Source organism: Ctenopharyngodon idella, chromosome 8, assembly GCF_019924925.1.
Source record: "Ctenopharyngodon idella isolate HZGC_01 chromosome 8, HZGC01, whole genome shotgun sequence".
NCBI lineage: Eukaryota > Metazoa > Chordata > Actinopteri > Cypriniformes > Xenocyprididae > Ctenopharyngodon > Ctenopharyngodon idella.
The window spans coordinates 22757447-22773161 of NC_067227.1; the positions used below are offsets into that span (position 1 = coordinate 22757447).

The 15715-nt window shown below is 35.3% G+C and overlaps 1 protein-coding gene across 1 annotated transcript in view; it reads right to left on the bottom strand.

Moving 5' to 3' along the window:
- Positions 1-54: 54 nt before the first annotated feature.
- itpr3 (inositol 1,4,5-trisphosphate receptor, type 3) overlaps positions 55-15715 on the bottom strand; it is a 32884-nt gene continuing 17223 nt past the window's right edge. The window contains exons 30-58 of the mRNA XM_051902093.1: positions 15425-15625; positions 14785-15036; positions 14414-14539; positions 14204-14329; positions 12889-13009; positions 12546-12727; positions 12080-12228; positions 11855-11963; positions 10634-10721; positions 10207-10382; positions 9967-10129; positions 9711-9859; positions 8567-8767; positions 7143-7253; positions 6955-7050; positions 6772-6873; positions 6532-6618; positions 6330-6410; positions 5137-5329; positions 4880-5002; positions 4558-4730; positions 4300-4464; positions 3268-3457; positions 3026-3109; positions 2822-2943; positions 2564-2729; positions 1709-1869; positions 1285-1446; positions 55-1165 (exon numbers count right to left, since the gene is read on the bottom strand). Coding sequence (XP_051758053.1) covers positions 1043-1165; positions 1285-1446; positions 1709-1869; positions 2564-2729; positions 2822-2943; positions 3026-3109; positions 3268-3457; positions 4300-4464; positions 4558-4730; positions 4880-5002; positions 5137-5329; positions 6330-6410; positions 6532-6618; positions 6772-6873; positions 6955-7050; positions 7143-7253; positions 8567-8767; positions 9711-9859; positions 9967-10129; positions 10207-10382; positions 10634-10721; positions 11855-11963; positions 12080-12228; positions 12546-12727; positions 12889-13009; positions 14204-14329; positions 14414-14539; positions 14785-15036; positions 15425-15625 — 4182 coding nt within the window. The 3' untranslated portion in view covers positions 55-1042. The remainder of the gene's footprint in view (positions 1166-1284; positions 1447-1708; positions 1870-2563; positions 2730-2821; positions 2944-3025; positions 3110-3267; positions 3458-4299; positions 4465-4557; positions 4731-4879; positions 5003-5136; positions 5330-6329; positions 6411-6531; positions 6619-6771; positions 6874-6954; positions 7051-7142; positions 7254-8566; positions 8768-9710; positions 9860-9966; positions 10130-10206; positions 10383-10633; positions 10722-11854; positions 11964-12079; positions 12229-12545; positions 12728-12888; positions 13010-14203; positions 14330-14413; positions 14540-14784; positions 15037-15424; positions 15626-15715) is intronic.

The window sequence follows — 15715 nt, forward strand, 5'->3', positions numbered from 1 at the left end:
TAATTCGTTTATTTTTCTGTCCTTTACAGTTTAAAAATCTTGAGACACAAGAGGTGAAATGGCGAAATGTTTTATTTTGATTTTGTGCAAACTTGGTGAGGCTCTTCATACCACCATAAACAATATTAGCAACAAATTGAGAATTATGATATCAATAGTACAAGTTTAATTACACACTGGCTGTTAATAAGTCCAAAATACAAGTATGTTCCAGCATTCTTTTTGTGGCCATAAAAATGCACGTGACTTATAACTTAGTCCTGGTCACACAATAATTAAATAGAGACATACATAGATATACATGCAGTATGTCTATTAAAACCATTAGGATGTTCTCAAAACTGTGGTTTTTAATGACAGATATGATAAATAAGAATTTGTTATTTTCCTGAGAAAAAGTTATGTTCTTTTTGAGTCATTTTTAGGCACTTTGACTTATTCGTTGAACTTTAACCATGGCTCTATACATTATGCCAGTTATACACCTCAGATTTATCTATAGTAACATGTTAGCATTTCCCATTCATCATAATGTGGTTAAGACAGATCATGATATTCCCCAAATCATCTCACATACATATCAAGCCAGGCACATTATGCTCATCCCTATAAATACAGCATGTGCAATCTCATCCGTGCACTTTAAAATAAACAATTTGACTATATTAGCCTACAATTATTCATTATCTTAAAAACACATCAGCCTCACTTACAGTAATGCTACATTTATCCATACATCCAACAATATTTTTGAAGATAAGCTATCAAATATCTTAACCAAAAGATGCTCTTTAAAAAAAATAAAATAAAATAAAAACTTCATATACTTTAAATATATAACATCTGTGCATAATAAGACCTTTAGGTAATCAGCCCCTCAAAGAATGACTATTGAGTCAAGTAGTGCTTTTGTGGGTGTGTAGATCCAATCTGTCAATCCATTTTAACAGTTGAACGTAACTTTTCCACATTGAATAGTACACCAGCATCACAGGATTACATTATTGCTTCTATAAAGTCAATGCAATGTTACATGGAGGAATTAGGCCTTGTAGACCTGAGGATTTCCTCCAGCAGCACTAGGAGGCAGAGGCATCCCAGGGTTTGAACCAGACTGAACATCCACAAAACCCATCCGCTGCCTTCTCTTCCTCTGCTCTGTCATCTAAATGAACAGATACACAACTATTATTTTATACACTTGCGTATATAGAGAAAGTAATTAATTCCAGTGTACCATTATTAATGCTGGGCACAGCTCATTATATACATTGAAAAATATACCTGTTCTTTTAGCTCTATTAACTGGCTTGTGAGTTGTGTGACTACTTTCATGGTGGAGGAGAGCCGATCCTGCAGGTTCCTCATCTCATTCTGTTCTCCATCTCCCTCTGTTATAACTAGAGACATGGCCTGCATGCGTGGGAACCAATCCAGGTTCTTATTCTAACAAGAGGCGAGAACAAGACTGAATCAAAACCATTGCAATGTGAAGCAAGAATTAAATAAATTAAAGCTACATAAAAAAGCTGAAGGACAAAAGCACATAAAAAATAACCAAAACTAAAAATATAAAAATAAAAGCCAAAATATGAATAAATACTGTAATAGTATACAAATAATACTAAAATGACACTGTTAATAGCTGTTAATATATTGAGTGTGTGCAGTATCAAATCAATTGGAACTTTCCATTTTTTAACTGTACCTTTATCATATGGGCCACGTAGCTCTCTGGACCAGTGTAATCCGTTTTGTTTTTCTCCCGTACCAGCACAATGAAATAGAGGTAGTTCCAGATGTTGTGCTCCAATTTAATGTGTTCCTCAAACGACACGGTCTTGTTATCAAACTTGTCCCTCTCAAGACCTGTTGAAATACAAATATAGAGCAATTCCTTTATGTAATGTCCTCTGATTTCAGATGATTTATATTTAGGTGACTTTTATAAAGCCTGTCAAGAAATACTTGGGTCATATTTCAAAAAATAAATTAAGAAATTATATTTTGTATAAAGAAAATAAGCATACATTAAGGAACATTGAGTTTTTTAGTGAATCATGACATTAATTTCAGGACAATTTAGCTTATTTTACCCCCAAATTCTCTTCACTGTAATGTATAATGCTTTTGCAAATTCATATAACAAAAATCAGTTTTGAATTGCAGTAATTAAGCAAAAATATAGTGAAACAATATGCATAATTTTCATAAAAATAATGTCACAATGCAAAAAAAAAAAATCTTTAGGGTTTTGGTTCAGTAAGATCTTTTATTTATCTTTTATTTTAATAACTTTTATTCAGCAAGAATGTATTAATTCACAGTTTCCACAAAAATATTAAGAAGTACAATTGTTTTCAACATCAGGCAGGATCATGTGACTGCAGACTGAATTAATGGCTGATTATTATATATATATATATATATATATATATATATATATATATATATATATATATATATATATATATATATATATAATATATATATATATATATATATATATACACACACACGCACGTTGTAGCAATAACACATAACTTATCCGCTGATTTCTTACCACAAATGAAACAGGTGGTCTTCAGTATCTCCTCTTTCTTCTGTTTTTCACTACGCAGGTCAGCGAAGGTGTCAATAATTACACCGAATATCAAGTTGAGAACAATGATGATGACAATGAAGTAGAAGAGAAGGTCATACACCACACGAGCAGGGAACAAAGGCTCCTGTAAGATGAACAACCTTGTATCAGTTCGGTTAGATTCGGTTAGATTGTATTCAAATATGCACGTCTTTATATAATTGTAGGTCTCCATACATTCTTAGAGGGTTTGCGCAGGACATCTCCCACACCTCCTCCATTCCTCAGCCCATGATTCAGCACCGTAACGATACACATAAGAAGAGTGTCACATGCTCTCTCTGTGTTATCTTCATCTTCTGCAAAGAAGAATTAAAAAAAAAAATTAACAACTGAGTTCAATAATATGAATTATTGTTTAGTTTTTAATGTTCTACTCACCCTCTGATGGTGCAACCATCCCAGTTTCCTCTGTGCAGTCCAATCCATCTGCACTGCAGCTGCTCATAAAGTTATCTATACCTGCTGAGAGGACAAATTACACCATTACTTCTGTCAAAGTGACATCAACGAATAATAAATGGCATATTTTAGTTCAAATTCATCATAAATGCTGGATTTGATCCTTTTCTGCAACAACTGTTGGGCGAAAAACTATTCAGATGGAGGTGTATGCAATTAACCTGTATCTGGGCTAGCAAGCCGGTCCACTTCCATAATGAAGTCATTCCTGAGGAAGAGAAAGCCCACGATGGAGAACAGGTAGACCAGGATGATGGCCAAAACAGCAGTGAGGAGAATAGAGCGGCCGTTACGTGTCACACTCTTGATGACGTTAAAGAGAGTCTCCTCACGGTAGATCAGATCAAACAACTGAAGGAGGTAAAAGAAGAAGATGAAGTAGAGGATTAGTGGATAATTTGTATGTCTTTCAGTCGTAAATAATCACGTCACAGTTTCACAATTTGCTTGAAACCATGTATTATGTTTCCACTGGCAAGTACAGTATCTCAGTTTTATTTATTCACCACAAGTACTTGCATTTGGTGTTTGGAAAGAGTTTTATGGCAATCAGCAATGCAAAAAGCAAACAAATAAAGAAGCTACAGTTTATACTACCTTTCAAAAGCTTAGGGTTTGTAAGATTTTTAAATGTTTTAGAAAGAAATTCAAGTGAAATGCTTAGCAAGGCTGCATTTATCTGATCACAAAAACAAAAAACAGTAATATTGTGAAATATTATTACCATTTAAATTATTTTTTAAATAATGTTTTACATTTAAATATTTTTTAAAATGTTGATTATTCCTCTGATGGCAAATCTGAAATTTCAGCAGCCATTCAGAATCCAGTCTTCAGTGTCACATGATTCTTCAGAAGTCATTTTAATATGCTGATTTGGTGCCCAAGAATAATTTCTTATTATTATCACAGTTGAAAGCAAACGTGCTGCTTAATATTTTGTGGAAACCATGATATGAAACCAACCAAAAATGACTTTCAGGATTCTTTGATGAATAGAAAGTTCAAAAGAAATGCATTAATTTGAAATATTCTTTTAGTTTCATTACAGTAACACTGCCACTTTTGATCAATTTAATGCATCTTCGCTGAATGAAAAAATTAATTTCTTTGAAAAAAAAAAAAAAATCTTACTGACCCCAAACTTTTGAACGGTGGTGTATGAGTGATAAAATAGGTTTTGAGGCACCCACCAATATGCTGTAGAAGAGCTCGTGGACGAACAGCCCCAGTGTGCTAGTTAACACATAGGCCAAGTGGTACAGGAACTCTACATCCATCACCATGGCTTTGTAGCCCATGATGAAGGTGCCATTGTTACCCACAAAGCTCACCACAAACACTATCTTATTGATGAGCTGGTTAAAAAGGGAAAGAGGCAAATTATTAATTAAAACAATTCATTTTATTTAAGCAAACATACAGTATTAATATGGTTACCTAACACTTACATTTAAAGCGCCCAGCAGGATGAGACTTGGCCCAATGCCGAAGTGATAAATGCAGCGCAGGGTGATGGCGACGGTGAGGGACTGGAACCCATAGCGCTTGGACAACAGGCCCAAAACAGCCAGTCCAGCGAAACACCAGAACAGCATAATCAGCAACGAAGAGTCTATGCTGCCTGGAGGCACAAGAGACTGTTAAAACTACATGGAAAAGCTGTTCGTCCATGGTTGAGTGCTTTGAAACTAATGCAAAAATGTAGCATTTATTAATATAATACAATCAATACTCTATAACTACCAACAGGTAATGCACACGTATACATACCAGAGTGACCAGAGTCATGTGGGTAGAACAAAGCAATAATAAGATTGATGAACACAGCCAGATTGAATGATATGGTGCCCCAGAGAGACATTCGGCGAGAGAACCAGTACAGCACTGGCATGCCTAAAACACACAAACATCAGACCTGGTGTAAAGCTCCTTGCTCAAGCACATATTTGTAGAAATATGTACTGCCATCATTTTTGGGTGTCAGCTCTTTAGACACTAAGCCACACCACCCCAGGCCCAATACTTACTGCGAAGTTTTTTCTGCCATTCCATCTCGTTGTGCAGGAAGGAGGTCTGCTCGAAGAAGTGAGTGACCTTGCTGCCCTGCTCGTCCTGCTCTGTGGTAGTAAACACGCGGAATTTTGACTCCTCCGTCAGGAACTCGCAGATGGGGTGAACAGGAAACACTATCTGCTCCATGCTGCGGTCCTCCCGCACAATCTGCATGTGACATACCAACGAAAATTATTTCACAACCGCCGCCTGCATCATATAAATCTCCTGTTTGGGAACATTCTGGCTTCCCAATGTGTTACAACAGAGATGGTCAAAAAATATGGACAAAAGAGTCACTCTTTGTAAACTTTGTTCGATGCAAGAGCCATATGCTCCTACATGACCAGTCACTTACGCCGTCATCACCTGGGTGTTGACTGAGAACAGCACACATTGTCTTCTGTGTTTAAACAGACACTCAGTGCTAATTCAGACAGACACAAAACAATAATGAAAGTGCTGGGCAGGGTTTGTCAATAAGAACTGCCCGATGGCCCGGGGCTAGCTTAAAAGACACTTGGGACAGTTGACAGAAATGTCACAGTCAAAATTGGGCTAGTGTTGCATTGCATCATCACAAAAGTTTATCATTTGCGCATTTTTAAGCCTTGCCAATGTAAACATTCAAGTGTGTGCACACAAATCCGAAGAGCACACAAGGAAAGTCGCGTCTCAAGCCTTGTTTATACTTTCGCCTAGCTGGAAGGGGAGAACAAATTTTTAAAAAATGCCGTGCACACCGTCATGCGAAATGGGGTCTCGTACACTCAATGCACCCGACATAAACGGTTGAGAAAGACAATGAATGTGTACAGTTTTGATAATGTACAGTACTATACAGTATTGGGATCCATGCATTATGTTTTAGTGACAACAGCCTAATATTCTTGCTGCTGTCTGTTTTTAATGTTAATCAAACAACAAAAGACTAAGAAATCACTCACAGCTCTTGACTGAGTAACTTTTGAAACTTTAATAAGGATTAATCTTTATTTAATTTATACAGTGAAGACTATGCAGTGTTATTTTACATATAATTTATTCAATTTCTCTACCCAAAAAACCTGAAAACCTTTATTTGTTCATGATACAAACTGAACCGTGAGAAATTTAAATGTTTCACACCCCTAATATATATAATACACATATCTTTTTTTCCAATTACCTCAATCTGAGCAGTTTGATGGTCATAGTGCTCTAATGGATCCTCCTGTTGCTCCTCCTGCTGCTGCTTGTTCAAGTTGAGCTGCAACAGAAACAAGCAAAAACTCAAAAACAGAAAATGACAGACTTGAGATGTTTCACAAATGTATTTTTTTGGAAAATATTAAAAATTTGCTTTATAAAAAGTACAGTTCATAAGTTACCATAGATGAGATGCTTTCCTCTTCTTCCTCTTTTGTCTTCTTTTGTGGTTTAAGCAGTGTGAGGAGTGATTTATTGTGTCGGGCAAGCTGCAAAAAAAGCAACATTGAAACTTTATGGTCTTTACAACTGCCAGCCAAAGTAATATTAAATAATTCATAAATAAACAATTTAATTTCACAATTTGATTTCAAGGTTTTTGTTATATACACAAAGTGTGGCATTATGATGCATTGGTCCACCTGTAGTGCCAGGATGTAGATGTTGTGTCCAACTTCCCGTGGTGACACTCCTCCCTCCTCACATTCAGTCTCTTGCTGGTAAGCCTTTTTTATCACCTCCACCTAAAGACATACAACACAGTACTTTTAAAATATTACTTTTATATTTCTTACACCTAATACACATGACAAAGCCAAACTGACCAGTTCGCGGGGTCGAAGGTTAAACAGGATCCTCTCTGCATTCTCACTGTCATGACGACTTTCCATCAAAGCGAGGAGCAGCTTAGAGGCATTGTCCTGACAATAATCACATATTAGTTATAGAGTGATGAAAATGATTTTTATGATTAAAGCAGAGCCTGTGTTGTGCATCATGACTTCATCTTTACCTTGAGCTGCAGCACCAACTCCATACGGTAACGACAGAGAGGACTGATATCATTCAGAATCAAGGCTGTGATGATGTCAATGCCGTTGCACTCGTGAGAAACAATGCATGTCTTTAGAGAGAGACAAAAAAAAAAAAAAAGTGGTTTCATGAATTACAATTTTTTCCTGAATTAAAAGCATCATGTTTTGCTAGATAATTTGTCAGCAAAAATTATTTAAAAAAGAAACATCAGATTCAGAAAGAGCTTTACTGACCAAGTTATTACACTTGGTCAGTAAAGCTCTTTCTGAATCTGATGTTTTCTGATTTGAATCTTAAGGATTCATCTTATTCTTAAGTACTGAAAGGGATAGTTCACCCTAAAATGAATATACTCACTGCTGTTGTTCTAATGCCATTTGCCCTTCTTTCTTTTTTTTGGCCACAAAAAAAAAAAAAAAAAATGTCCAGCTTACACTCATCCATACAATGGTAGTGAATAACAAATCAGCATTAAGTTTTTTTTTTTTTTTTTAAAAAGGCGCAAAAGTATCAGAATTATCCCATGCATCGTGCTGTATATTCCAAGTGTTCCAAAGGTTTACAATAGGGTTTTGTGAAAAACAAACCAAAATATAGTGTATTATTTAACCAAAATCCTGACCTTGGGCGATGGTCTTCTGTGCTCTACTGCGCGATTATGTTCAAATTGAAAAAAATTGAGATTAATAAAAACACAACATGAAATACAATGCCTAGAAATCCCAAAAAAGGATCGATGTATTTTCTTCACTGAGTTAAATATCTCCAGACCGGAACTCAAATGTCAGTTGATGGATGAGAATGTCACAGGTGTGACGAACACAACAGATATATTCACCTCAGAGAAGAAAGTAAATGGAATGTTTTTCATGTCACGTTTTTCTTAGTCTTGATTTCTCACAACTTTTGTGCTTTTTCTGGGCGAGACAGAGTGAACTGCGGTGCTAACAGAGTCTCACGAACGCACATGTCATGTAGCCGTGCACAGAAGACCAATGGCCAAGGTCAGGATTTTTGTTAAATAACACATTCAATTTCAGTTTGTTTTTTACCAAACCCTACTGTATATACCCAGAACACTTGGAATATACGAGACACGTCGCATCGGACCATTCTGTGATACTTTTGCGTCTTTTTTAAAATGCTTGATGCTGGTAGCTATTTACTGCCATTATATACTGTAGATGACCGTGAGCAGGATAATTTTTTTAATTTCTCCTTTTGTGGTCCAAAAAAGAAATAAGGGCAATTAAGCAACTTCTAATTAAGCGATTTCTCAGCCATGGATTAAAAAAAGCATATATGTCCAAAAATGTTTTTATATAATATTATTATTATTATTATTATTATTATTATTATTATTATTATTATATTGCCAGTATTTGCAATTGATAATCTCACCTGGTTCTCTTGACATGGTCCCTGGCAATACTCTGTGAGGGTCTCCAGGGTCTGTGTGATCAGCTCCACGTTGTTCTCATTGATGTAAAGACCCAGCAGACCCAGCCCACCTGTCGTACTCCCACACATAATGTCCAGAAATTGGAGTGTCTCACACACCAGATTATAGTTTGTTTTGTTGTTCTGACAGCGAAGAAAATTCTAGAGAAAAGAATGAGGAATTTTTTTAATTGAACAAACAGTACAATTAAATGACATAATAAATAATTTAAATAATAAATCATTTAGTATTGTTTTAGTATTATTTTGTAAGTAATACTAAATACTAAAAAGATACTCCATAGAATGGAGTTAATAATTTATGTAAAGTTGGGTCCAACAGCCGGAGACTACACCAAAGTCCCTTTAAGACAAGTCATTTCACTCGGCGGCCATCTTTGAAACACCTCTCGGACATGCAAGTGCAGCTCCTATCTCTTTGAATGGGGAAACGTCAATTTCTCCAAAGCTGTTCGCCAAGCTTTCAATTAAATTTCATATTTGAAATCACCAATGAAATCTGACAACTGTCTCATAAATTTTGTTTCTAAACGCTCGAATCATGACAAAAAAAAAATGCGCATGTGCAGTCCTAAATGCATGTCTCATTTCGGAGGCGCACATCTGACTGTTTCTATAGGAACCGGAGCTTCTAACGGCCGCTGCAGTGACACGATGACTTTACCAATTGGAAAGTGGCTCTTATTTAGAAGGCAGGAATTATTCCGCAATATTGCGCGTTGCACTTTCTCCCATTCAAAACAATACGAGTGACGCGTCTTGTGTTATTCTATAGTCTTTGGACTACACTGAACATTTGGGATTATTTTTTTTTATCTAAACCTGAGAATAAACAAAGATCTAGGGCTTTGAAAAATGTAAAACATTATAGAGCAAAAATCTGAAATATTTTAAATTATTCACTATTTCTAGATGAGTAAAAACAATTTGTGACACTAAGCATGTGAACTACTTTACTCTAAAGGTCCAGTTTCCAGATTACATTGAAGCACGAGATGCTCTTTGGATCATTCTCAAATCATACTAGATGACATGATCATTGGATCTGATTCTAAATTTATTGTTAATCTGGGGTTTTTCAGACCTGAAGGTCCTGATTGTGGTTCTCACAAAGCAGCTGTAGAAAGCGCAGGATGGGTTTCATGATGGTGACAGAGGGGCCCATTTCTGTTTCTATTTCCTGCTGCTCAGCTTGAAATTGCTGCTCATATTGGCCAAAGGAAGGTACGACACCTGAAGGAAACCATTGTTAGAGCCAGCAATGTAAGTAGACTTATTTGTTTCATTTATTAGAAATGCATATTGAATAAATAATAAAAAAATAAAAAAAATTCAATTACCTGTCTCTAGATCTTTGTCATCTTTGGCTTTATTGGTCATTTCCCCCACATTGACAGAGATGGTGGATTTGATGTCCGTCTGTGCATTCTTCATGCGGTCATTCAGCACTTTAAAAAACTTCTCTGACTTGTTGTCTCCCATCATGAGTTTGTAGAAGGAGTTCTGTTATAAATATGCACAGGAAAACATTTATATAGAATGACTATAGCTAAATATTTTTATGACAGCGGCTTCCCTACCTGGATCTCTGTGTTGCCTCCTTCTAGCAGACAGATGGCAAGCTGAATGCTCTCCTGGAAGATCTTCTCATTCTTACTGCTGGTTATGAGGTCTGTGAAAAGTTTGGTGCCACCTTCTTTGTCCAGACGACACTGTAATGCTGCAACTGCCAGCCAGTCTCTCTCTCCCTCTACACCTTCACATACACAGACACCACCATTTCACAAAAGACGTATGCAAGTCCACAAAGAATGTTTTTTGTTGATCCAATTACACTACCAGTCAAAAGTCGGCACTCTTGCTTGCGTGATATTTCTTAATTCTATCCATTTTTCAATAATTTATTTACTTTCTTTAATATTTAAATCTAAATTTAAATTGTAAACTTTATATATAGTTTATATTTTTATATAAATATATAATTTATATATAAGTATTTAAAATTACCTCCTCCGTGTTCAACAAGCTCTGCTTTTATGTTCTTTTTGTTGTTGTAGAGGTAGTTCTGGAGTAACACCTTTCTTAAGGCAAAGCCCTGCAAAAGACAACATTGATTTAACAGATGCTCACTGTTCACACACACCTTTACCCATCTAAACAGTGACTTCCCTTTGACTTGTAAAATTAAACCAATTACAGTCACTATAGGAACAACAGCTTTTTTTTGGTTTGGTTTTGGGTTTTTTTGGGGGGGGGTTTGGGTTTTTGTTCTTTTTGTTGTTGTTGTTTTGCTAACCTCTGGAAATAGCACAAAGGAATATTCTTGGTTAAAATCTGTCCGCAGCATCTGAGATAAACACTGTAAAGAAAGATTTTTCAAAGTCGTAAATAAAACAAAGATTATTGAAGTAAGTTTGGCAAGAAAATACTATTTCAGTCTTTCTACTTCAAAATGTCATATTTAAATGCATTACTTGCTGTTTCTTTGTAATTAATTGTGAAGTTTAGTAACAATTTCTGAGTGAAAATTGTTTCTACAGCAATTTTTTTTCAATTTGCAAAAGCAAAAGATGAACTTATGCAATTCCTGTAGGTGATGTTTTTCTCCATGTAAAATGTGCTGTAATAATTTTATGTCTCTAAAATATTTCTGATAATTTAAGAATACACCTCATAACTTAACTTACTTAGAATATACCATATATTCTAATTTATACTATTACACTTTATATTGAATATTTAAAATATACATTTAGAATATAAAGTTAAATACTTTACAAATTTAAATAAACAAATAAATAAATATTTAGAATGTATACATCCATTTTTTAACTTCATTTACATTTGTATGAGAAATTATTTGATTACATTATGATATTATTAGTAATATTATCAGTAATAATTTACAATAAGGTCTCATTTGTAACATACATTAATGCATTAAACAAACCAGCAATGAGCAATATATGCTTACAGCATTTATTAAACTATGTTAATGTCAGTTATTAAAAATGTTCATGTTAGTTCACAGTGCATTAACTAATGTTAACAGATGTCAACTTTTGATCTTAAAAATGAATTGAGATTAACATTAAGATTAATAAATGTTGTAGAAGTATTGTTCATAATAAATGTTGTAGAACTATTGTTCATAGTTAGTTCATGTTAACTAATGTAGTTAACTAATTAAACTTTATTGTAAAATGTTACCTTATTATCTAATCTCACCTTCTCGTCAAAATCCAGATCACGAATGAGCATTTCCTGTAGGGTTCTGAGGACTTTGATACAGAGCTTCTCATCTGAATTCATGAGGGCCTTTGTGTGTTGGATCAATCTGCACAGAGTAAAAGGAGTAAGATGATGAAGAAATATACTCACAAAAAGTAATATTGCATTGATGCAATATAATCTCTGTTTATTTGACTGATCCCTAACAGTTTAGGGACTCACTTAGATATGAAGCCTCCTGATTCACAGCGAGCTCGAGCATCCGTGCCTTCCAGGAACAACAGCTCAGGCTGGTGCAGCACATCCACCAGCACTGACAGCTCTGCATTAACCAACGGCATCACACGCTCCTCAAGTGTGTTAATGATATCCTGACAGCAGTGTTACACAAACATTAATACATTTTTATTGATAGAAATATGACCCAAACAATCTATTCAAGCATGAATTGTGTTGAATGCTTTACAGTCCAGGGCTGTCATGCACCTTTTTTGAGGGTGCTAACTTGGTGCCCTAGACAAGATCTCTGTATTTTTTTTTAGAGAAACACGTTTTTTTATCCATCTAGCAACTTAATTTTCTAAAGATACAAATCATTTATTGTGGAAGTCACTTGTTTCCAAAATCTGAAATAGTTTGAATGGGCATGATGCTTCTTTTTCAGACACACGCACAGACACACAGGTACCTGTAGTTTCTCAATGATGTTTTTGTAGTCCCAGGGATTGGTGGGAGCAGCAGCCCGTGTGAGGCGTGACAGGCTTTTGTTGCTGTGGCCGGAGCGGGACAGTGACAGGGCGTTACTGTGACTCAACATCATGTTGACATGAGCCTCCAACTCCACTGGCAGAGGAATGGAGCGACTCTTTGCTGTGTGGACAGTCAGGTAAACAAATAAGTTGTCTCATAATACTTCAAAAACTGTATAAGAACTGAAACTCCTGCCACATTTTAGGCTTGTAAAATAATTTAAAAATCTTTTTTTTATCCCTTAGAATTGATTTATTCTCTTAGAGAGCAGGTTGACCTACTCGTCATTGCCAGAGTTCGGATGCATGACTCTACTTGGACTTTTTGTTGTGGCTGTAACCAGGGACAATCTAACAGACGCATAGTAGACTGCAGCAGCTGTTTTACAGTGGTGTGATGAGCCTGAATGAGACAAAAGAAAAAGAAAATGAGAAAGAGAAAGAAATGAGGAGAATTAAATGTGACCTGATGAAATCGGAAAGTCATTTTTATGTGATTTGATAGACAATATTTCAGCTGTCATCTTTATCTTATTAGTCCTTCAGTAAAGTTATCTACTTCTCTAAAAATAACTCACATATAGTCAAATTTGAAATTTTAAATCCTGTTAAAAAGTTTAGGGTCAGTAAGATTTTTTAAAAATAAATGAATACTTTTATTCAGAAAAGACGCATTAAATTAATCAAAAGTGACAGTAAAGAAATTTACAATGTTAATTTCCATTTCAAATAAATGCTGTTCTTCTGAACTGAGTATGTTAGAATGATTTCTGAAGGATCATGTGATACTGAAGACTGGATGCTGAATGGCTGCTGAAAATTCAGCTTTTACCAGAATTAAATACAATTTCTAATATATTAAAATAGAAAAACTGTTATTTTACATTGTAAGAATGTTTTACAATATTACTGTTTTTACTGTATTTTTGATCAAATAAATGTAACCTTGATGAGCATAAAAACATCTTACCGACCGCAAACCTTTGAACAGGAGGTTATTTTCACAAAGAAATATTCTGTGTTAAATATTGTCCACAGCATCTGTGACACCCTGCCAGTAACTATAACAGAAAATATTCTGCAGTAAAATACAGACTCATTCCCCAGTTTGTAAAAGCAAAAGATGAACTTTAGGTTATGCAATTCCTGTGGGTGAAGTCTTTTTCTGTGAAAAAAGTGTCGCAACAATTTTGTGTTTCTAAACAGTTTCTTGTTATTTCAGAAAATACTTTATAAATTAGTTGATTTTAGAATAGAACATACCCTATATTATAATTTATACTACTATATTTGATATTCAAATATACCTTTAGAATATTAAGAATATATAATTTTTAAAATGGGAAACCTGAAACATTCTATAATTAAATGTAATTAGTGCAGGACATATTTGAGATATTTTATGCCATTTTTATTTGACCAAAAATTTTAGTTTTAGCAGTTTCATTTGTTGCACAAAATTTTTAAAATGCACTTTAAAGAATGCATGACAGAATCTTTCACTTTCAGTGCTTGGGCCCTAATAATCTATGGTACTCACAGTGAATAAAAGCAGATGTGGCAAAGAACAGAAATAAGACTATGAATGATGTCTCACCTCTGTGCTGGTGCTGTTCTCTGAAAAGGGAGAGCTGAAGAAGGCATTTACAGTGTCTAAAACCACCTGAATCACATACTTCTCCAGCACAGGGTCTGACATGCGTTTCTCACGGTTGGAGCACACCTGAAATTCAAATTAAACCAAGTTAAATGAAACTCCACTCAGTAAAACACATCTTAGACAGCATCAGTGGTACAGTGGACTCACCCTGGCCATATCTACAGTGAAGTTGACAAACAGCTTCCAGATGTGGTTGCTGGTGTAGATCTCCTTCATCTCCACTTCTGTGTCTACATAGCAGTGGTTCACAAAGTTTACATAGGCAATTTTCACCTGCACGACACAGAGGAGATTCCTGATCTTTCTGATACATAACATGCAACAGGCTTTGGCTTTTGTTCGCAAAAATGTTCATGCTATAAATGCTACTGTAAATAAATCAATTAATTGGCACTTGCACCACAACAAACAAATACAAGGAGGCTGAACCTTCCAGACAAGTGGGGAAAAAAATAAGAAAAATGACAAATTGTTTACAAATAAGTGCTTTCATTTCATGTCTGCCATCATCTGATTACCTCTGTGATACAGTCTTCATGTGTGATTACTTTCACCATGTCCTCTAGGGGCAGCAGAGATGTGCACTTGATCTCAGTGTAGACGTTTTTGCCCTCCGCGCATGCAGCCAGCAGCTCTACCAGAGAAATATGGTACCGCAGAGGGCTGTCGTCCTTCACCCCTTCCCGCGACTGTGTCATCAGTTCCACCATGGTGTCAAATGACATGTCATCATTGTAGAAGACGACCACTTCATCGCCTGCACTTGTAAGCTAATGGTGAAAAGAGAAGTCACCTGACTGTATATACCACCAGTTGTACTGAACTGACATTTCCTTGAAATCATTACATAAATAAGAATAATAACAACAACAACAACAACAAAATGTAAAACATCTCAAAATTAATATCATAAAATGATAAATCTAACAAAATACATTGTAAATCATAATAAAATAACAGTAAGCACCTTATATAACATGATACCAACCCATCAAATAAATAAATTAAAACCCCTACAACAAATGTCTCCAATAAATGTACATTTTAATTCAGCACTTATTTTAATTGAAAAAGTCAAATGGTTAAACAAATGGTTCAAATGAATACATACTGTATACAATAATTCAAGGTTGCTTTATTTTAGTCACAATCACAAACCTCAGTCATGATCATGTCTTGACATTTCTTCACATATTTCCCCTCGGCCTTAATGATGGTGTGCAGAAAGTTGAGGTACTGAATGTGGCGGCCATGTGTGGCCAGGCAATGGATAAAATGATGCAGCACAGACTCACTGATCTCAGAACAGAGCTGGAAATTATTACTGAAAATGTGCTGCATTGTTTCTGCTTCTAGGAGCTGAGAGAGAGAGAAAACAAAAAACAGGAACAAGAACACAATGAACAAACATGAAAAACATCTTAGGCTTGTTTTTTTTATCCTCCATGC